Source organism: Tiliqua scincoides, chromosome 4 (genome assembly GCF_035046505.1).
Source record: "Tiliqua scincoides isolate rTilSci1 chromosome 4, rTilSci1.hap2, whole genome shotgun sequence".
NCBI classification, from domain to species: Eukaryota; Metazoa; Chordata; class Lepidosauria; order Squamata; family Scincidae; genus Tiliqua; species Tiliqua scincoides.
Window position 1 is genome coordinate 31,531,214 of NC_089824.1, and position 23,601 is coordinate 31,554,814.

At 44.4% G+C, this 23,601-nt stretch overlaps 1 protein-coding gene and 1 pseudogene across 1 annotated transcript in view; one reads left to right on the plus strand and one right to left on the minus strand.

Annotated features, from left to right (window-relative positions):
• Positions 1 to 23,601, plus strand: part of CNGB3 (cyclic nucleotide gated channel subunit beta 3) — a 73,622-nt gene that overhangs the window by 25,242 nt on the left and 24,779 nt on the right. Inside the window, exons 4-10 of the mRNA XM_066624401.1 lie at positions 14,492 to 14,643; positions 16,529 to 16,723; positions 17,406 to 17,614; positions 18,783 to 18,833; positions 19,021 to 19,107; positions 20,197 to 20,261; positions 21,745 to 21,867. Of these exons, the coding sequence (XP_066480498.1) occupies positions 14,492 to 14,643; positions 16,529 to 16,723; positions 17,406 to 17,614; positions 18,783 to 18,833; positions 19,021 to 19,107; positions 20,197 to 20,261; positions 21,745 to 21,867 (882 nt within the window). The remainder of the gene's footprint in view (positions 1 to 14,491; positions 14,644 to 16,528; positions 16,724 to 17,405; positions 17,615 to 18,782; positions 18,834 to 19,020; positions 19,108 to 20,196; positions 20,262 to 21,744; positions 21,868 to 23,601) is intronic.
• On the minus strand, positions 6,032 to 6,151 carry LOC136650821 (5S ribosomal RNA; annotated as a pseudogene).

Below are 23,601 nucleotides of genomic sequence, written 5' to 3' on the forward strand. Positions count from 1 at the left end.
AATATTCCAACTCCCTTCTAATGCCCACTTTTGGCTAATTAACACCCTCCTTTTCCAAGAACAGCTGTGGTGTGCAAAGAAATGAACAGAACTCCTTATCACTTGAGCAATTAACAAGAATTTATTGCTACTGACACTCCCTGCAAGTCCTCTTGTCCAGAGGCTTTCCCTCCCCAAAACTCCACTTAACTCAGTGGGTAAAGTTCTGAAACCTCCAGTCCATTCTCCACAGCACAGTCCAGTCCAGTCCAGTCCAGTCCAGTCCAGTCCAGTCTTCTGCAGCAGAGTCCCTCCACTCCAGCAGTGTCCACTCCAGCAGAGTGTCTCCTCCAGCAGGGTCCTGGGAGTCCCCTTCGCCCATAGGTATGGGTCAGGTAGCATCTCCCTTTGGTCAGGGTAGCTCTGTCTCCTTCTGAGGCTGCCTTTTATCATTGGATGTCTCATAATCCAAAATGCAGCTCAGCTGTGAGCTACCTTGTTAGCCCCCTTGTTAAGTCCAAATTAGGCTCAGGTGAGCCATCTCTTCAGTCCATGTCCATTCAAAATCCCATCAAGGTCAAATGAAGCTCAGTTGGCCATCCAGGTCTCCATTGGCCTTGATTGATTACAGCTGTGGAGCCAGCCCTGCCCTTCCCAGAGCTGTCAAAACATGGAATCGCTGTCAACACATCATCCACCTGATGATCTTCTGATCTTCCATTACCGTCTCCTTGAAAGGTTTCTGAATTAAGCTCAAGCTCCTCTTAAACCCTAATGTATCTGTCATCCTCTTGATCTCTATGCACTGATCAGCTGAAGCTAATGGGCACAAACCTGCATTCACCCATGCATTGACTGTTTGCAGATATGTTGCCTGAGCAGTCTTATTGACTTCAAAGCTAGGTTTATCGCGTATGTCAAACTATAATGTCTTTTAGGGTTCAATCCTAACTTGCGCTGGAACAGGCAGACTAAGTTGCCTGTGCTATATCCAGTGCAAGGTAGGTGTGGGACTCAGAGTAAGGGGATTTTTGTCCCCTTATCCTATGGATCTACTTTGATCTCACCCCACCCGGGTGCAGATCTGATGCTGCTAGGCCAGTGTACATCCTTGATGTACCTGTGTCATTAATGTGCTTTTTGGCACATTTGTGACACTCGAGAGCCAGCACAAAGGACTTTGCACTGGCTCAGGGGAGTGTTTGGATTGCACTGCCCATGGAATCTCTCAAAGAACCAAACTTTGTCTATACTTACGGATAAATGATCTGCTATTGGATCCACAGCATTAAAACTGTGGGACAATTTTTGAAATGTTAGAAAAATTCACTCTTCAAATTGTACAATTTTGCATAATCCTATTTAGCAGTTTTTTCTTCTTTTTAAAATTGGGATTTCAAGTTTTTTTGCACACAATTTTAAACACAATTATTGTTGCGTATGCCAGTCAGGCCTCTCCAGCCACAAAGCCTTCAATCTGAATTTAACTAGAATTTACTGTTACATCTGTTTAAATTATTAGGTTCTTGCAAGTATTTGAAGCAAAAGGTTGCATTTACTTATTATTCCTGCAAGGCTCATTAACTGTGTTTCAGACAGAACAAGGTTAATTTCTCGTGAACAGAATAACCTTGTGATAACTTCTTTAGATTTCTGTGAAAAGTGAGAATCTTGTAACTCAATGTTTCTCACTTTTCTTCTGTAAATAATTAGTTTGGAGAATAATTAGGAGTATGTGTATGCGCGTAAAGATGTTGAATTTCATGTTTATTTTACTACTTGCATTAGAATGCGAGAAACCTGGGAAACTAGTTGATCTTGTGTATGCTTTTCACATTTTATCTTACCTTCTTCATGCTCTAGAACCAGTAATTTAACAAAAATCTTATACATTTAATTAGATACCTGAGCTGAACTTTTACATGCTTTGCATAGAAGTGGAGTTGCCTTCCCTTTAGGAAGATCTGTAATGAAGATTAAAGGATTCACCCACTGTTGTATCAGCCTGATTAAATCAACTGCAAAAGAAACTTGCATGACAAACTTCTAATCATAGTAGAAGAAATTTCTTGCAGGTCATAGATGCCTTCAGAGGAATTTGAACTATGGCTAATTGCTGACATAGCATTCGATACATAATCTTATATCACCTTAAATGCTAACAAATGCATTGTGGCATAACTTTTATGCATTGGACCCTCTTTTGCTGCCCAACCCTATCAGGGCCTTACAGTGGCAGATCTCATGATCCACCAACATAAATCCTGGAACAATGACACATAAGTCACCTTGTTCAGAATGTTCAGAATTTGTTCAGTCACCAGAACAAATGGCCAGAGGCTACATGCAGAACCTTTCCCATTCCCTGCTGGAGCAGGTAGATTGGGGGGGGGGAAGGTTTGGGGCGGATAGCGGCAGAACAGGGTGGGGAATGGCCCAAGCCAGGAGCAGGAAAGGAAGCATCTCAGTGGCAGCTGCGCACACTAATATCCTGTCTCCTCATCCCAGCCTGGACCTGCCCCTTGAGTCTTCTCAGACCTATGCCAGCTAAATAGCTGCTTTAGGTCCAAGGAGAGCCACTCAAGACCAGGCGGCCTACAGGGAGGTAAAGAAAATCATTACCTCTTCCAGGCCATCTGGTTCCCCCATCTGGCAGTGGCACTGTGGGCTAAGGACTGACGAAGGATGGGATTGGGTCCCAAGTCTGACTGGCGTTTTGGTCTGATGCAGGACTAACAAGGCTATCTACCTGAAACGTACAGTTCATCAATTTTGAATAATTGCTTTAATGCAGACTTCATGCCCCTTTGTTAAGTAGTAGTAGTATTGAATCTAGGACACTCTCAGTGGGACCCCAGAACCTTACTTTGTTCTGTGACAGCTTCTTGTAAGAGAGGGACCTTCTAGCCCTTTCTCTGGTGCTCTGCAGCACCTCCACTACAGTGGTGGAAAGGTGTCATTGCAGCTACCAACACAGCAGGAATCAAAGAGCCAGCGGAATTCCAAATGGCTTTATAAATGGCTGACTGAAGTCTCTTGGATATTTTGCCCAGACACAGACTGAGTTGCTTAGAGACTACCCATCTACATGGATACCCCTGTGTAGACCACCCACTTGCTTGATATCAGACCCCAGCCCTGTCACTCAACTAATTTAAAGAAGTGAATGTTTTTAAGACTGAAATTTGGCTCTTTATCCTATTTTTCGCCCACGAGAGTAGGACAAAATGCTTTGCAGAATCACCAGCTGCTGGATAAACTCCTGGTTTTTTGCTGTTGGCCCAAATGTGCAGAAACAGAGGAGGTTATCAAGCCTCTGTCAAATCACCCACAACATGTGCCTGAGAAGAATTTTATCAGGGGGGTACAAAGTTTCTTTTTGGGCAACCTTTGCAAAGGGGGAGGGGTGAAAAAGAGCAGAGGAGGGTGGAGACGGGCAAGCAGAATAGGGGCAGGGAGGGGCAAAGCAGGGTTAGGGGAGGGTAGAGACAGCTGGAAAAGTTTTTGGAGTCCAGGTCTACCAACCCATGTGGCATCAGTAGTGTCCCCAGCATCCCCAAGTCATAATAGTGTCCCCAGCAGATAGGAAAATGTCAGATCCCAGGAAATTTCTAGGCTCCCTCCTTTGGCTCCTGGGCCTGGGTACAAATTACCCCCTTCCCCTCCCCCAGGCCCTGCCTGGTTCACTGTCATGGGTCACAAGTAGTGTAGATCTGTATGAGATTATTTCTTCTGATTAGATAGCAACCTAGAAATAATTAATATGAAAGCAAAAAATGGAGATGGATGGTTTACTTTAGCCTGCCCAAAATCTATTCATGCGCAAGAGTGTCTGTGATATTGTTGTTTGGGCACATAATCAGAGCAACTAAACCAGCCATTAATTATACTATTAATCACTGTGCTTACATTAATTATAGCACAGAGGAATTGCCTAGTAAAATGAAAGTTCCATCCATCTAAATTCAGCCTACCTCCTGGAGCATGAAACAATTTTCAAGATAACAACATTAATTCCAAGAAATCTCCAAAAGGGAAAGAACATTAGCACACCGTCATTACTTTATGGACCAGCATACAACCATCACTCTGTGGCAGGCATATAGGAACAGGCATTTCTGATATAATCAGGACCCCAACCTGGCTTTATAGATTAAAAACACACCTTGAATTGAGCTCAGAATTGACACCAGCCAGTGCAGGTGTCTCAAAGCAGGTGTAATACTGTAGTTTTTACCTGTTGAGCAGCCGTGTTCTGCACTAGCTAAAGTTTCCAGACTGTCTTCCAGTATAGACCTACATATAGAACATTACAATAAACTAATCTAGGAATTGTTAAAGCATGAATGACCATGGCTGGTTTTCTGCCTTCCAGCAATGGGCATAGCTGGTATATTGGCCAAAGCTGATAAGATGCGCTCCAAGCCATAGGCACTACCTAGGTGTCTATTACAGGTATTTCCTTTTTTTTCCTTCATAGGGACATAGAATCTGCATTATACTGAGTCATACCATTGGTCCCTTTAGGTCAGTATCATCTGCACTAACCATTAGGGTATTTCCCTGACACACTTGAAGATGTCAGAGCCTGAACCTGGGACTTTATGCATGCAAACCACTACTACAGATCAACAGTCCCTCCTGCATCTAGGAGCAGTGCCAGGTCCAGAAATATCCCCAAGCTATGTATGCTATGATCCTGATCCCTTAGGGAAAGTGTGATTTCACCGAGAATGAGTCAATTTGCACAGTCAACTGATCCATTCACTCCCCCACCATCCTCCTCTTTGGATTGAGCTTTATTCATTCTCAGCTAAGCCATCGCTGATTTCAAGCACTCATTGAGGAAGGTCACCTCCACATCTGGATCCTGGGAACGGGAGAAATAGAATTGGGTGTCATCTGTATAATGATGCTGCTGAATGCTTTAATCCCAAAAGATCTCTCCCATTGGGTTCGTGTAGATATTGAAAAGCATAGCAATATAAGGGAACCCTGTAAAATGACTTGAACAACTCACATGAGGTTTTCTTATGTAATCTTCAGAAAGGTTTAACCACCACAGAGAGATGCTCCTACCTCAAACTTGGAACAGGGTTATAGAAAGATGGCTGATGATATTGAAAATCAGTGAGAAGTCCAGAAGGTTACGCTTTGCCTGCCTGTCTGCTTGGCAGCATAAATAATAAACCAGGGTGACCACCGAGGTTTCAGACCCCTAAATCGGAGGGAAACCAGATGGGCAGTCCAATCCAACCACCATGCAACCAGGCAGTGGCGCAGGTGCAGACTATGCTATATCCTGCAGGGGATTTCTGGCTGCTGGAGGTCTCCTTGGAGTCATGGGACATTTTCCCCCTTGCCCAAGGATAAGCCCTGGGAACTGTGCCCACAATACCATGCAGGCAGATCAGGCGCAGGAAGGGGCCTGGGACTTGGCATGTGTCACTGTTGCCAATCCCACCTTCTATAGGGCCTGATCCATCCACCCTGCCCCATCTCCTCCTCGTTCTGCCCTACCTCTGACCCATTCAACCCACTCCCAGCCACCCCCTGACCGCCCCATGTCAGGGGGCCTCCATGGCTCTGCTGACACGTGTGGGAAGGCTCAGGCTACCTGTGCTGCCGCAAAGTGCTTTACAGCATTCAGCTGGCACTTCCTGTCATTAGGATTGGGCCCTGAAATGGGTCCAGATAACTGGCATCATACTGAAGTATGAAGTATCATTCCCACGGTTCTCAGACACCACCACTCCACTCAAATACAAAAAAAAGACAATACTGAGGCAAAACAAAAAAAGACAACATTGAAGCAAGACTTTAATTGCCCAGGATACTCAGATATTTCCTTCAAGGAGGTCTTGATAACTTGCCAACTTCAAGGCTGTCAGAGGCATTGCTTCTTTTTCCCATAACATTCAGAGGAAATGCATGCAAACACATGGAAAACACACTCATGGAGCGTGATTCTTATACTGAGTCCAGTCAGTCCGTCGGAATCAGTATTGTCAATACTGGCTGGCAACCTTCAGTCTTGAAAGACTATGGTATAAGCCTACAGCACCCGGTATTCCCGGGCGGTCTCCCATCCAAGTACTAACCAGGTCCGACCCTGCTTAGCTTCCGAGATCAGATGAGATCAGGCATGTGCAGGGTAACAGTGACTGATTGAGGTTTTCCAGGGTTTCAGAGAGTTTCCCCTGCCTGAACCCCAGTGGCGTAACCAGAGGGGGGCAAAATGGTAAGTACTACAGGTGTTTCAGCGTGCCGTGTATATGGCTCCTCCCACTCGCCGTTTTAGCCATTCTGGGCAGCAAAGGCAATGCAAGGTGCTTGCTGACCCATGCAGCACAGTGTCTCCTGCATGTTGCCATCACTGTCCGGAATGACTCCAACAGCAAATGAGAGAGGCCGCTTACATGCATTGTGGCTCCTGCAATACTTACAGTTTTGCTGTCCCCTCTAGCTATGCCCCTGCCTAACCCTACATTGGGGTGCCAGGGACTGAGCCCAGAAGCTTCAGCATGCAAAGCAAGTGCTCTGTGTCTGAGCAACACCTCCTCCTGTGAAGCAATATTTATTTGAATATTGCAGATGTCTTGACTTCAAAAATTACAGAAAAGACATGCCAACATACTGTGGCTTTTCAGAGAATCCATGTTTCCGTTCCCATGTGAGGCAGCCCTGTGCTGGAGAGCAGTGACAAATCTCTTCTTACAGAGATCAAAGAATATTTTCACACACAAGGTTTTTCCATCGGCTTTCAGGTTCTCCTCACTTGTTTTTACTTCCAAGTTCAGTGAAAGTGCAGCTCCATAGATAATGCGAATGTCCTTCTCCTTAGCCACAAAAAATATTAACACATGCATTTTATTAGAAAATGACAAGGGGGGGGGAAGGATAAGCAAAGAAAAGAAACAAGAACAAGACAGAGTTAGAAAGAACAATGGAAGTCAATAACTCAATAAGCAAGGAATGATGTAACTAGACACAGGTATAGAATAACATCATCACCCCTCTCCCCGGGGAGAAAACTTCCATGCCAAACAATGACAAGGCTGATGTTATGGACTAAACTCTTGATCTATAATGGCTTGAGCCCAGAGGTCTCGCATATCTCTTGGAAGGATTATGGATTAGAGAAAAATATTACACATATATATTTTATTGGTACGGTCCCAAAATACACTCATTCTGATCTGTGACTCATTAAAAAAAAAAAGGTCTTTGGCATTCAATAATGGAGAGGCTCAGTTTATTGCAAAGGAACAATCACACCACTATAACATAAAATATGTTTGTTTACATTTGAACAGTGGCCAGAAAATCCATCATGATGAACAGCCTTAAAGAAGAAAAACCTTTATTTGCATTGAAAATAAACAGGGAAAAAGTGAACTCACACATTCAGACACTGTTATATGTTAGATGTTATAACAAATCATAGTTTGCACAATCCTCTCCTCCCTCTGCTTTCTCTCCACCACAATCCAGCCCCCCCTCACTCCTCCGTATCCCACAATTCGCTCCTCCCTCTGCAATCCTCTCCCTCCACAACCCCGGTTTGGCTGTACTTGTCATAAGAGGTGACAAAACAGCCACCGGGTAGATGAGGCTCGTCAGCCTGGGAAGGCAGCTCATCTAAGAGAAGGAAACTCCGACCTCAAACCTCCACTGCCTTGTGGCTACATCCAGTTGTGGAAAAGGCTTCAGGAGTCAACCTCGAGGCAAAATCCGGAGCTGGAGTCCCTGAGGCAGTTCGCAGCTGAACACAGTCACGCTCTGGCAACTCCTGCGACACCACTGGAACCAACCGTATTGGCTTCTGCCTTTCCATTGGACCATTCCAGCGACATGGAGAGGGGGGATTTGCTGCATGGGTAACAGTCTATCCTCCATACCCACTTTACCCAGGCCTCACGCACTGGAGAGGACACTCCAACTTCGCCATACAGCATCAGCACAACATGGGAAGCAGCAGTTTAGAAGTCTTTGCTCGATTGTCGTAGAGCGTGACACCAGGGGCTGCTTCCGATGGTGGGAGAGATCATTGCATCTCATTGGGCAGCTACCACCTGCCTTAAGCTGGGCAGTCCCCAGCCAGTAAGGTGCTGCCTCACCACGGTCCATTAACCTCATGGGGTGCGTGGGGTTTAGGGTGAAAACCAACAAGCGGATCGACAACTCTGCACCAGGTGACAGAAAACAGAAAACTCCTGCCCTAAAGCTGGGCACCTGGAACATTAGGACAATGACATCTGGCTTCTCTGATGACCTGCAAGAAATAGACGATGCATGCAAAACAGCTGTCATCGACATGGAGCTGAGCAGACTGCAGATGGACATTGTTGCCTTTCAAGAGATGAAGCTGCCAGATTCCAGATCTGTCAAGGAGAGAAATTTCTCATTTTTCTGGCAGGGAAAACCACCAAATGAGACCAGGGAACATGGTGTTGGCTTTGCGGTCAGAAATACCCTGCTGAAATCCATCATCCCACCTTCTGCAGGAAGTGAAAGAATTTTGCCCCTACAGCTCCACTCATCAGCAGGACTTGTCACTCTCATCAGTGCATATGCACCAACTTTGTCATCTTCAGCAGAAGCTAAACACAAATTCTATGATGACCTGGCCACCACTATCAAGAAGATCCCTGTAAAAGAGCCATTGTTCATCCTCGGCTATTTCAATGCTAGAGTTGGTGCTGATCACAGTTCTTGGCCCACTTGCTTAGGCCAGTTCGGCACTGGAGGATGAACGAGAATGGCCAACGCCTGCTAGAGCTTTGCTGTCATCACGGTCTCTGCATCAGCAACACATTCTTCAACACGAAGCCCCAACATAGAGTCTCTTGGAGACACCCAAGATCAAAGCACTGGCACCAGCTCGACCTGATTCTCACCAGACGCTCCAGCCTTCCCAGCATCAAGATCACATGCAGTTATCAGGGTGCTGCCTGCGACACTGACCACTCCCTGGTGTGCAGTGGAGTGAAACTGCAAACTAAGTGACTGTATCACACGAAAAAGGAAGGAAGACCTCACATTGACACCAGCAAGACCCGGGATCAGGGAAAAGTGGAAGAATTTGCACGAGTGCTTGAGGAATCTCTTCCAGGCCCGGACGATGCAGATGCATCCAACAGATGGGAACATTTCAAGAATGCCATTTACAACACCACCTTGTCCATATTCGGCAAGAAGACCAACAAGACGGCAGACTAGTTTGAAGCCCACTCTGAGCAGTTGACACCAGTCTTTGAGAAGAGGAGAGCTCAAGCAGCATACAGGGCCTATCCCAGTGAGCGCAACCTGCAGGTCTTCTGAGTTGCTCATAGCAAAGTCCAGCAGTCTGCCAGGAGATGTGCTGGCCAGTAGTTGGAGACTACTGGCTCCAGCTCTGTTCCCAGATACTGATAGCAGCTGACACAAGCAACATCAAGGGGATGTATGACAGTATCAAGCTGGCCCTAGGTCCAACACAGAAGAAAACTGCCCCTCTGAAGTCTGCCACAGGCGAGGTCATCCAGGACCGGGCACAGCAGATGGAACACTGGGTGCAGCACTACTCTGAGCTATATTCCCGAGAAAATGCAGTAACCGAGGAAGCACTGAACAACATCAAGTGCCCGTCTGTGTTGGAGGGGCTTGACAGTGAACCAACCCTAGCAGAACTTTACGTGGACCTGGACTCCCTCACCTCTGGCAAGGCACCTGGGAAAGAGAGCATCCCTGCTGAAGTCCTAAAGTGCTGCAAAGAGATAATTGCTACTGAGCTGCATGAAATCCTCTGCCACTGCTAGGGAGAAGGTGGAGTACCACAGGACAAGAGGGATGCAAACGTCGTCATGCTGTACAAGAACAAAGGTGACAGGGGTGACTGCAATAACTACTGCGGCACCTCTCTCCTTAGCATTGTAGGAAAGCTGTTTGCCCAAGTTGCACTGAAGAGGCTCCAGGTACTTGCAGAGAGTGTCTATCCAGAATCGCAGTGCAGATTCCTAGCCAACAGGTCCACCACCGACATGGTATTCTCCCTTAGACAGCTGCAGGAGAAATACAGAGAACGACAGCCACTCTTTATAGCCTTCATAGATCTCACAAAGGCTTTCGACCTGGTCAGCAGGGACGGCCTCTTCAAGATTCTCCCCAAGATCTGATGTCCACCCAGGCTCCTCAGCATCATCAGGTCTTTCCACGAGGACATGAAGGGCACTGTAGTCTTTGACGGCTCCACATCAGACCCCTTTGACATCCGAAGCGGAGTGAAGCAGGGCTGTGTTCTCACGCCAATCTTGTTTGGGATTTTCTTCACTGTCCTGCTGAAGCAGGCCTTTGGAACTGCAACAGAAGGCATCTATCTCCAGACCAGATCAGATGGAAAGCTCTTCAACCTCTCCAGACTGAGAGCAAAGTCCAAAGTCCAGCTGAAATGCCTGCGTGACTTCCTCTTTGCCGACAATGCAGCTGTCACTACCCACTCTGCCAAAGATCTCCAGCAGCTCATGAACTGTTTTAGCAAGGCCTGCCAAGACTTTGGACTGACAATCAACCTGAAGAAAACACAGGTCATGGTTCAGGATGTGGACTCACCTCCCTGCATTACAATCTGCACATGAACTGGAGGTTGTCCATGACTTTGTGTACCTTGGCTCAACAATCTCCAACACTCTTTCTCTCGATACCAAGCTAAACAGATGCATCGGCAAAGCAGCTACCACGTTTTCCAGACTCGCAAAGAGAGTCTGGTCCAACAAGAAGCTGACGGAACATACCAAGATCCAGGTGTACAGAGCTTGCATCTTGAGTACACTTCTGTACTGCAGCGGGTCATGGACTCTTCGCACACAACAGGAGAAGAAGCTGAACACTTTCCACATGCGCTGCCTGTGACGCATCCTCGCTATCACCTGGCAGGACAAAGTTCCAAACAACACAGCCCTGAACAAGCTGGAATCCGCAGCGTGTATACACTGCTGAAACAAAGACACCTGCGTTGGCTTGGTCATGTCGTGAGAATGGACAATGGTTGGCTCCCAAAGGATCTCCTCTATGGAGAACTTGTGCAAGGAAAGCGCCCTACCGGTAGACCACAGCTGCACTACAAGGATATCTGCAAGAGGGATCTGAAAGCCTTAGGAATGAACCTCAACAGATGGGAAACCTTGGCGTCTGAGCGTTCTGCTTGGAGGCAGGCTGTGCAGCATGGCCTTTCCCTGTTTGAAGAGACACTTTGCCAACAGTCTGAGGCTAAGAGGCAAAGAAGGAAGGCCCATAGCCAGGGAGACAGACCAGGGACACACTACACTTGCTCCCAGTGTGGAAGGGATTGTCACTCCCGAATCGGCCTTTTCAGCCACACTAGACACTGTGCCAGAACCACCATTCAGAGCACAATACCATAGTCTTTCGAGACTGAAGGTTGCCAACCATGAGTTTGCTGTGAGGAGAAAAGCCTTGGTGATCCTTGTCTTACATGCTCCCCATTCAAGGGGCAGAAATTAGAACAGAGCAATTCCAAAACATAATTCAGATCTGTTCAGTATGTTGTAAGGACCAGAGATGGGGAGGAGGAGGCATTTACTACCATCTTTTCCAACAGTGTGCTAGGGCAGTTGGAGAGCTGTGATCTTGAGGCAATTATGGGCTCCCTGCCTAACCTACCTCATAAGGTTATTTTGAAGACCAGGGTATCAAACTCGTTTCATGTACTGGGCCAAATAGCATTTGTGGTCTCTCCTGAGGGCCAGAAGTGACATCATTAACCCATTTTTGCTTGGCCCACAGGAGTACACATTTGGTCCCTGTTGCGTATATGCAACTCTGGGCAGAAATGTCTTAAGCAGGATGTGATGTCATTAAGCGGATGATGGCCAGACATGAGCACTGCTGTCACATAGAAATTCATTAGCTGCAAATGACAATGTGCAAATCTTGATTGTATTTTCAAGAAATTAGAGAGACCAATTATCACGCTGGAAGAGCCCAGTTATCTTGAGGCTAACCTTTCAGCAGTGCCACTTATGCTGCAGCATCATTTCACAGCTCGGCAGCTGAGGGGTGCTCTGTGAGGTGACACCTCGGCAGAAGCGGCACTGCTGAAAAGGCTGCCCACATGAAAACTGGGCTCTCCCAGCTCCTTGCCAGCATCTCCCTCTCTCATCCCACTTGGTCTGCCCTTACCCCATAACATTCCTTGCCTTCTGAAGCTCCTTCCATCTCTCCCTCCCGGAGCCTGGGCAGAAGTGGTGCTGCTGGAAGAGCTGTTCTGAGAGAGTCCAACGGTAATGGTGGCCAGATAAAGGCAGCACCCAACCTGTAGGCCTTATGTTTGACGTCTCTGTTGAAGACAAATGGGGGAAACTTGTACACTTCTCTCAGATTTTTGGAGGAAGAGTTCAATAAAACTAGACAGTCAGTCAGTCCAATATTTCTATTTACCAGATAGAGTGGATGGGAGTTTACCCTTCCTGTTGCATTATTTGATTTTTTTTTTTTTAAGTGGATAAGCCTCAAAATCTCAATAAAGGTTAAGGAAGGGTGAATGCTTGTAATTCCTCCTTCCAGCCTTCTGGGTTTCATCCAAACTTGGGGGGGGACACGTGCTGAAAGACATCTATCTCCCCATGGAAATCATATGCATCTTTGTCTTCCAGGCTCAATCTATGTGAGGAAAGAAAGTACAGGGATAAATTATCTGAGCAATCTATGGGGAGGACAAGCAAATAGAACAAACTGGAATCAGAGCCCTTTTGTGTTCAGGACATTGTCCAAATTAATTTCATGCAAACAGCGTTGCTGGAATAATGAACACTAGGGTCTTTGCCTCAGTCATTATAATACAGCAGCATATTTTCCATCAATGCTGGAATGTTTTTTTTCTTTTCTTTTCCAGCTGATCACTAAAACACTTGCCTTTGTCCTGCTGGTGTTGCGGACACCAGAGATGTTTTAATTCTAAATATTTGGTTACTCATCCAAACTAAATCCAATCTAGCATATGTTTGTGGTCCACCCATTTTTGCCTTACGTGTGTGCTCTGTGTTCTCTTCAAATACATTAACATGCTTTAAAAATATTTAAATTAAATACAGCCTTTCCTTTGCAGCTGCTTTCAGCCCTATTTTGCTTGTGCCCCAATGGATTTCCTTTCATGTGATGAGTGAATGAGGGTCAGGATGGGGTGCAGTTTCAGTGCAGGCTCAGCACAATTGAATGTATTGAGTCAATTTAAACATACGCTGCAATTCATATAATGAATTCCTGGAGAAAGGATGAATCTTTACAGAATGGTTGTATTTTCCTTCATCTGAAATCCATCCTCCAATCCATAGCAGTGCCACAGCCTGGTGATCAAACCTGTGCCTGGCAGCTGCTGGGAGATCCTAGTCAGCCATCAGCTTGTCAGTTTCCATTTCACCACCATCCACCAACATTCAGGTCACGATCCACTGGTGGGTCCTGGGGTGAGAGGGGAGTGGGACCAGTGAAACCCTAGTCTGCCATATCCTATGCTCTGTGACAAGCTGAAAAGCCTGACACAGAGCTCCTCCAGTGTGCACCAGCAAAATAGCCAGCACAGACTGGAGGAGACCCATTGCAGGGCCTGCGCCCTTCCCCTGATGTGACTCCAGCAGCTACCATGGTGCCCTAGGATGCAGCGGAAGCCATTTCAGTGCTGCTGCTCCTCTGGGCACCAGGCAACTTACGATTAGGCTGCCTGCTGATCAGATGCAAAGATGGACTAGGCTCCTGTGCCTTTAATAGATGGGCAGAAGCAGGACTTTGGGGAGATGCAGAAATGAGGAAAGCAGCAGCTGTTGAACTTTCTTCTTCTGCACAACTATTAAAGCAGACTTATAGTCTTTTATGAACATTTATCTCAGACCTGCACAGTGTGTGACCTGGAAAGTTGAATGTACACTTCCAGCAGCTTGGTAAATCTGACCCCTTGCATTTGCTGTCTGCCTGAGGGCTAAATGAAAAGCAATGGTTGCAGCCACATGTTTCTCTTTGTGTGATTCCCATGCAAAGCAGGATATCACTTATTTTAACAGGGAGAGGAACACATGAGAAAAGGATGTTGAATCTGCTTCCATTTGATGCCTCTCAGCCCATTGCCCTATTCTCCTTTTCCAGTTCACTTCCAAGATTGGAGCAAGGGAAGAGAAAAAAGCAGCAACAGGTTGGAGCAACAGGTTGGAGCAACAGGTTGAAGGGGTGCTAGGAAGGAGGTGGTTAAATATCCCCCCCCCATGCTTCTTTAGGAATTAGAGGAAGTCTGGAGGAGAGGAGAGTTGTGGGCTAGAGGGTCTGCAATACTTAATCCACGATTCTCTTCTCCTCCACACTTACTCGTTCACCCCATTCCCTTCTTCTTTTCCAAAATCCAGGAAGCAACAGGAGGAGTGGTGGCAGTCCCCCGTTCTTACTTCAACTCACTTCAAGAGATGGCTGTAATTTTCCTGTTATTTTTCATAGCTCTTATCATCTTTTTCTTCCTTTCCTTAAACAGCACAGAGAATAAGCCACCAGAATTCCACATAGATGAAACTACTCAAGCTCAGCTCAAAGAAATTATCAAAAATCTGCGAGCAAGGACAGCCACCTACAGAGAAAAGTTGACTGACCCTGTCATCTCCTCTCCAGAACCCAGTCCGACAGCCAGTAAGTCTGCAGAATTTAGTTGGAAGGTGAAAACTGTATCATATTCCCATATGTTGACAATTCTTAATGATACTAAACCAGTTTGTGGTCTGAGTCCTCATAAAGGTTTAAACCAATTTGTTAGTGTCATTCCATTGTGAAATGATGAGAAGAGACCTTAGCTGTGTAGATAAGCCCTTTACAACTTGTGACTCACCAAGCCAAATGCAGTCTCAAGCAGGTAACAAAAATGAGTAACTGGTGTCACAAGTTGTTCAGGAACACAGGAAACTCACCTCAAATGTGTACAAAGTAGCTCTGAAATGGTGTGGAAGGTGTTTGTTTTTTAACCATTTGTTGAAATAGTTCAATCAAGGTGGTTCCTCAGGAAAAGTCAACAGGCTTGAAACCATCCTCTGAAAACTTTTGGATGGTTTTTCTCTAAGTTTTTGCATTTGGTCCATTTTTGCTTCACATGTTGTTTCATTGTGTATGGTGCTGCTTCTTTAAGAGGTGAGCTTCAAAGGCCTGGGAATGAGACAAACTATGTGAGAGAACTGGATGAAACAGTTTTACTTTTGCTGCAGAGATATGTGTGAGGAGTTGAACTTGTATGATTAGGCCTCCGGGTCCTGAACAGTCCTGGACCCAGATAGAGCCAGAGACATCATCTTCAACTCGAATACATTTATTTGTTAGGCTTCCAGTTGTTTTGAAAAAGTAATTTCTATGACCATTTAAGGCAGTAACTTCCTTTAGTCTTTTTGGAACCCTTTCCACAATGACTTGTCTGCCACAGAATTCTTACATACTGCAGAAGATTCTCCAACGCCCTATTTTATGGTGTCCATTTAGTTGATGTAGTAGACCTTACCATTGATTCACAAGTCCAGATAATGCATAATGAGTGCATGAATGAGTGGTAATGAATGGGTAATGCACAACCCCAATGTTTGTGCAGTTCAGGGAAATATCAGCAGTGGTGGACAATATGTCAGGGAAGTGGGTCCACCATTTCTAGCTTCTCAGTGAGAAATCCAGTGTCCATTTGAACACAATATTTAGGGGGAACAAAACCACTGTTTTAAGGTATCATCAATATAAAATGGGTTTCTTCAGCACTGATGCCTTAGGCTCCAAGAGAAGTACCTTTTTAGCTGCTTTAATTGGAAACAAAGAAGTAATTAAGTGGTCCAAGTCTGCTTTTGAATCAGGGAGGGGAATCTCTTCTATTTAAAAAAAAATTGAAGCATAAAAGTCATTTTCCAGTTTTCAGGGAACTAGTTGTGTTGAGTTCCATCCCTAAGTTAACTGTACAGTGTGTATATCTCACTTAAAATCAATTAACCACTGTGCTTAAGCACTGTCATTATCAGGGGGGAAAAAATCTATATTTCTTACTTTGCACAATAGACAGTAGGAACCGTATGGCTGGCACATTCTACAGTTCATTAAGGATGTTTTCCATTCTTCAGCTGAATTTAATAAGCTGGACAAATTTAGAAAGATGATTAGGGTAATGGAAGCTTGTCTATTTTTAATGTTTGCTAAGAAAAGTAGACGCCTGACATTTTAAATATAAATACATTAACTTTGCACAAAAATTTCTTCCTATTCCAAACTCTTTGGTTGTTGCATTCTGGTGCATTTTATTCTCCTGGATAACACACAAGTCTGGGGCTAAGCAAACTGTAGCTTTTCAGTGAGAGGGTGATGGTGTTGTAGAACAGCAGTGGGGACAAGACCTTTTTTTCCTGCCCTCCTTGGCCTGATCCATCCATCCCTGCCCCATCTCCTTTACATTTTGTTGATCACCAATGAGCGTTTGATAGCAAACCGTTTGCTGTGGCTTCAGAGAGCTTTGTGTTGTTAAAAACCATAGGTTGAATGTTGCCTCTTTGTCTAGCACCCACCAAGAAGCCTCCACCCCCACCACCAAAAGAAGAAAAAAAGGATGAAAAGAAAGAAGAGAAGAAGCCAGAAGATGGCAAGCCCGAGGAAGAGCACTACTGTGACATGCTGTGCTGCAAATTTAAGAGACCACCCATGAAAGAATATATGAAGAAAATGAAAATGCCAGAAAGTATAGATGCATATACAGGTAAGTTGGAAGCTTACTCACAAACAGAGGCGCTATAATTACGATGCAGGGAAGACATCCTGGGCCAGTCACTGGCCAAGGACCAACTTCTGTCAATGACCCCTGTCCAGCTGGGCCAATCCCAGAGCACTCAGTACCAATGGCAGTGCTAACACCCAGTGCATCATAGGGGATAAATGAGAGACTCGATGAAGGGTTTAGTGCAGGAACTTTGTCCCAAGATTCCAGCAACCTCGCACCTCATAATGACATTATTGGTGGCTTGTATTGGGTTTATAAAGTACTCCGGTGACATCAGGGTGACTTCAGGGTAAATGCTATACAGACAATTGATATGTTGACACTAGTAATTAGCTGCTTTAGTGATAACATGAGACTTCTATAAGGCCAGCCTAATAGTCCAATTCAATCTACTTTCATATTTTACTGCCCGGGACCTACCTTTAGCCCCAACCTGAAACACTGGACTGACTGCTAGTATGGAAGAAAGGCAACACAAATTGGTCTGCCGAGTATATCCTTAGTACACAGCCATGCAATATGTGAATTGTTTCTTAAGCTGATATGAAATTTAATTGATAGTGCTTTCTTTGAATTTTGAAATGTGGTGTGGATGTAATTTGCTTTCAAGCTTATAACTACTTGTTTCGTTTGAAGGGAGATGTGCATATTTTCTTTCCAGATCGTCGCTATATCGGCTGGCTTTGCTTGGTCACTATCGCTTATAACTGGAACTGCTGGTTCATCCCACTGCGCTTAGTGTTCCCATTTCAGACATCAAGCAACATGATATACTGGATCGTTGTAGACATAGTTTGTGATATCCTCTACGTCTGTGATTTGACACTGTTCCAGCCCCGAGTACAGTTTGTGAGAGGTGGAGATATAATAGTAAGTGAGGAAGGGCGGAGATAAAATGTACAACAGTCATGAGTGATGAGAACTATAGATAACACAGTGGGGAGTTGGACACAGACTGAGGAGACAAGCAACAAAAGTACAAAGATTTTTTTTTTCTGATTTCTGATTAGCTTTCTTTGGTAAGCCAATAGCATCAGCTCCCATGGAGAGCCATTTAAAAATAAACACCTAATCATCATTCTTAATAGATTCAATGTTGACAGTTCTAATGCAAATGAAAGCACATTCATTCAACTTCCAAAGACCTATATAAATAGGTCTTGAATTAGCGCCTCTAAACCCTACCCATTCTCTCATGACTGATTGCGCTTCAGGTTTTTTGTTACCAATATTTTAATAAAAAGTTATTACAACAATTCTGTTCAAAACAAGAATCATTTCTACAGTCACAATAATACCTCCTTCCCCCCACTTCACACCGATCATTTCTAATTTTTATTTTTATTTTTAATCAAGAAATGATATTTAAAGAGGGACTTGTGGTTTTTCCACTCACAATCATAGCGTTTTAAATCTTTTTCAAAGCATTTTGAAAATGCTTTGAAAAAGATGACCCTCTCTCTGCACAGGCCTCTTTTCAGTTGTTACTTGACAGTGAAATTGTTCTCCTTCTTCCTGCTTCAGGTCCCCATGTCTCATAAGAAGGGATCAAGGCTTTGGTTCCTTTTCACCCCTAAGGTGTCTGGCCTCCAAGGAAGGCTAATGATGTCATGGGAAGGAGAGACATCACTGATTTCTCCCATTTGACCTCAGTCATTGGAACAACATTAGTAGCCAACCCGCTCTATTGGCCAGGGGTGAACCCAATGGATGTACCTCCTGAATTGCAGCAGATCTGTCATCCCTGCCAACTTGAACTCCAACTTTAAAAAACAAAACAAAATTTATTATATTGCAATATATAATGTAGTTCTTTTCTCTATGGTTGCACTTTATGGTGCAAAATGCTCTGTGTGTATCGTATCAATAATGGTGTAGGAGAGATATCATATGTATGGACAAAAAAAAACAGGGGGAGACAATGGGTGATCTTGGGCTGGTTGCATCTAACCAGAGGCATCACGTTATAAGCATAATATCAGGGTCAGGTTTCACTGAATTTTGGCTAAGTGTCTTTGGTTTTCTGTTGTTATTGTAGTCGGATAAAGCTGAAATGAAGAAACATTATCGGGGCTCAGTAAAATTTCAGGTAAGTAAGGCTGCAATCCTATCCACACATACCTGGGCGTAAACCCCATTGATGATAATGGGACCTACTAATGAGTAGTAATGCATAGGAGTGGGATCTAAGAACTTTTGTTTATAGCATCTCCATTAATGTTTTTAAGCACTTAAGACTTTATCTGAGATTGTAACAGAACTGTGTTCTTCAACAGCTTGATGTACTGTCAGTCATTCCATTTGATGTCCTATATGTCATGTTTGGATTTAAGGCAATATTCAGAGCAAACAGGATGTTGAAGGTAAGATTAAATTATCTGCTGTTGATTATTTATTGGGATTTTTCAGTGGTGACACTCCATGAAAGGGACTCTCTCCCCAGAAAGGCTTACTTGGCACCCCTTGTAATCTTGCAATCTCCTATATGGTTTTACTGGCAATTGCTGTTGATTTCCCTTTACAGTTTGTTGTGGTTTTTAGTGTCATAATGAAATGCTGATGTATTTATTATTTCAGAATTTATCAAACTGTGTGTCTTGACCCACTGATGGTTTGCAATCTGATGTGTGGAGAGTCGCAAACCAATGCTCTCTATAGTGCCACAAAGCGTTACTGGGAGAATGCTTCCAGGTCATGTCAGGCCCACAACCCACTCCATAGGCCTCTGCATGCCCCAGAATGCCATCAGGAAGCAACTAGAAGTGACTTCTGATTCACGGCCATAATATCTGGTTTGCGTTCCACAACTTCTGGTCGCTTCCCCAAGGCATTCTGTGGCCCACGATGGACGAGGTGGGTGGCAGCAATTCAAAGTTTGAAAACCGCTATATTATTGCTGTGGTATAAAGCATTTTGAGTATGTGCGATGTTTATGTGAAGCAGTTACTGCTTCCTTCCAACTTGTATAATTTCTGGAAGCACACACTCAATATTCTTTTGTTTTTATGGTCCTGTGTCAGTTTATCTAAATTAATTTAAAATTAATGGTCTGAACAAGTCCTCTTCATTTTAAAAATTTTAAAGTAATTATCCAGACTGTCGCCTCTATTTCAAAAAGCCAGTAGTTTAGAAGCAAAGAAATTAATAAATGAGAGAACCAAAAGCCTTACTCTTTCCATGAGCAAGAAACTTTGGTTGAGTAAGTAAAATATCACTCTCATTATAATTCAGCGAGATCACTGATCTGCTAAATGGAAAAGAATCCTCCATAGCCCAGCCCTTGTAAAAAAAGTGATACTTACCATGTCAACTTTTTTGCAACTTTTTGAATGTCATCATTTCAAATCAACATTTTAAATTTGTCATATTATGGAATCGGTTTGTGTGCTAGATTATATTATGCATGTTACATCATATAGGTAGCTGAATTTTTGCTCTTGATTTACGTTCAGCATCTCACATTCTTTGAATTCAATGACCGGTTAGAGGCGATCATGGATAAAGCATACATCTACAGGTATGTATTAGCATGAACAAGTCAACATATACTGCAGAATTTTGGACCCTTGCATTGAATAATACACTTCCATCAGCCTTACTTTCTGTCTGCAAAACGGGGCCATTCCTCCAAAATAGAAAAAAAAGGTAAGAGCAGTCCTCGTTATCCTCAGGGCTTCTGATCCCAGAACCCCTGTGGATACTGAAATCCACAGATGATTGAATTCGTGGATTTTGGGTCCCCAAACCCTCTGAACCCAACCTGAGCTGTGCTCCCGTCATGTCCAGAGGACCTGCTGAGACCTCCAGAAGATCAAAAGACTTCTGGTTTTTGGCCTCAGAGGGTCCTCCAGATGCAACTGGAGTGCAGCTCCCATTGCCTCCAGAAGCTACAGGTCGGCCATTCGCTGGTTTGGAACTGGCGGATGATCAAATCTGTGGGTTCTGAATCCACAGGTAACACAGGCTGTCTGTATTATCATTATTTTTTTGCACAGTGTATAATAATCTATGGCATTCACTTCCAAAAGATGTGATGGTGGATGACTTTGAATGGCAATAAGATGTAGTGTACATGTAGGATAAATCTTATGGTGCCTGCCAATCATGATGGCTATAGGTTATCTACAGGTTCAAGGAAGGATGCACCTGAATACCAGCTGTTGGAATACACTGACAGCAGGAAAGGAATATTTGCCCAAAAGTCGCACTTCTGGAATTCCTGGAGGCATCTGGCTGGACACTAAGACATTGGACCTTAAGAAAATTTTCACATCAGAAACAATAATTTCTGGTATGAAGCAACGGTGGGTGCATTGCTGAGTAAATGTGATGAAGGGCGCAATCCTAACGAACTTTCCAGCACTGACATAGCTGTGCCCGTTTGGTGTGTACTTCATCCTGCAGTGGGGAGGCAGTTAAGGGGGCCTCCTCAAGGTAAGGGCATGTTTGTTACCTTGCCTTGGTGCTGCACTGCAGCTAGGCCAGTGCTGGAAAGTTGGTTAGAATTGTGCCCAAACACAACTCTGCTAATACAGTTTTAGCTTTCTATAACTATTCCTAGCTGGTAGAATTAGGGCCCAATCCTATCCAACTTTCCAGTGCTGATTCAGCTGTACCAACAGGGCATATGCTGCATCCTGCAGTGGGGGGACAGTTGTCAAAGAGGCCTCCTCAAGGCAAGAGAATGTTTATTCCATTACCTTGGGGCTGCATTGGCTCTGGAAAGTTGGATAGGATTGGGCCCTTAGTAAGCTATGGCATCCTATGGGAAGCACACTCCACTAGTGTCCTGCAACCGTTATATATGTTGGTGATTCACTTGGCCTTTGGAGGAATGAAAGACAGGAAATTTTTCCACTCCATCAATTCTAGTCATGATTGAGAGTTGTAGTGAGTGTTAGTACAACCATTACTCAAAACCAGGCAGTCTCCTAAAAGAAAATAAGTACAGTAATGTATGGCCCACAGGAGTTCCATCAACTGTTGTTTGTTCTTTGCAGAGTCATTCGAACAACTGGGTACCTGTTATATATCTTACATATTAATGCATGCTTGTATTACTGGGCTTCCATCTACGAAGGCATTGCCAGCACTAAGTGGGTGTATGATGGCCAAGGAAACATGTAAGTTCTCGTTGCGTTGTGTGATGAATGTGTTTCCTCCCTCCCACCTTGCAATCTATACTTTGCAAGTGCTTGCACTGCTGGCTTCTGACAACATTGCTGCTAATTGGTGGTAATTGACAATGCTACTTATGTGGAAGGCATGTGTAGTGAGCGGTTAGGTTAGTTTGCTGCTTTGGGTTTTTATGGGTTTATGAGTCAGCTCTCATCACTTGCTTAGTTAAACATTTAGAAAGGACAAGGGACATAAATTAAACATATTAGGTATGTACTAAAGAAATATTACATGCATAGGAAAACAGCCATGTGGAAAGGGTCAGAAAAGTACAATTAAAGTACATTCTACAACCTTCAGTGTGTAACGAAACAAGGTACTCCCTTAGAGTCCTCACTGGGTCAGGTTCCACCATTTCCTTCCATTTGATGAAGGGCATGTGTAAACAACTCTTAAAGAGAAATTTGCCAGCAGGAACTGACAGTGTGCAAAGTAAAGAGTTGTTGAAGCAACTGGGGAAGGTGCCAAGTATCAAAGATACTATTACTGTGGAAGGGTAAAAGCCAAACAAAAAACAGAGAGGCAGTGTCCTGCACTAGGTATACTGGGGTAGAGGTTGGAAAGTTTTTTTCGAGGGTGAGGGTCAAAGAGGAATGAACATTTTAACTCACAGAATAGGACCTAGAACTGCGCATCAGCAGGGCCATAAATATTTCTCGTATGCCCTGTTCCTTTATTTTTTATTTCAAAAAGGAATCTCTGTTCCACTGTCCTTCATGCCACATTGTCAAACCATAAGTACGTTCCAAACCAGGGACAGCCCATCCATAAGGCTAGGTAATGCGGGTTGCATCACTGGCAGAATGCCAAGGGTCAGAGGATGGCAGATTTGGGGTGCCCTGAGTCTGCCACTTCTCTCCATCCCCCCACAGATGTGATCCACAGCCATCTGCTTGTAAGAGAGCAGGAAGTGGATCATCTGCCACCTTACTTACAGGAAGTCCAGGATTTCTAGTTTGATTTGCAGGGACCTTCATTGGAGTGGTCCCTTTAAATCAAACCAGAAGTCCTACAGTTGAAGAAACTTCCAGGAGCAAGTAAGAGGCTTTAAAAAAAATTTTTTAGCACAGGTGGTAGTGGTGGATTTAAGGCAGTGTCAAATTGTAATCAAATGTTGAGTGGAGCCTCTGCCGTCATCCCTGTCCCTTCCCAGACCCAATCCTCCACCTCTACCCTCTACTGCCCTGTTCCACCCCCTTCCTGCTTTCTCTTGCCTTTCCCCCACCCCAACACCTCCCCACCACACAGGACTTACCTCTCTCAACACCACAGTGTCTCTTCTACCAACACAAGAGACCTGTGCAGGCCTGCACAAGCGTTCCTGCTGGCCACTTTTTATGCCAGGTTGTTGTTAAGTGACTTGGCACTTTTGCAACAGCAATCTCCTTGGCAGCATGCGCTAGTTTGGTGCAACTGCCATGGAGGATTGGGCTATAGGTCTCTAAATAAGCACTTGGGAATGCCTCTCTGATACGATCTGGCATTACTGGATTGTTAGATGGTTAGATTTACCAAAGAGACAGACCAAATACATGATACTTACTGACTTTTAAAGAACTACTTGTTCAATTCTTTGCTGTCTCAAATGAACTCTTTAGCAAGAGAGTATTTGTTATAGAGTGATCAATAATGTCTCTTGAACTGTTTTTATGAACAGTTTTATATGTCTGACATTTTCC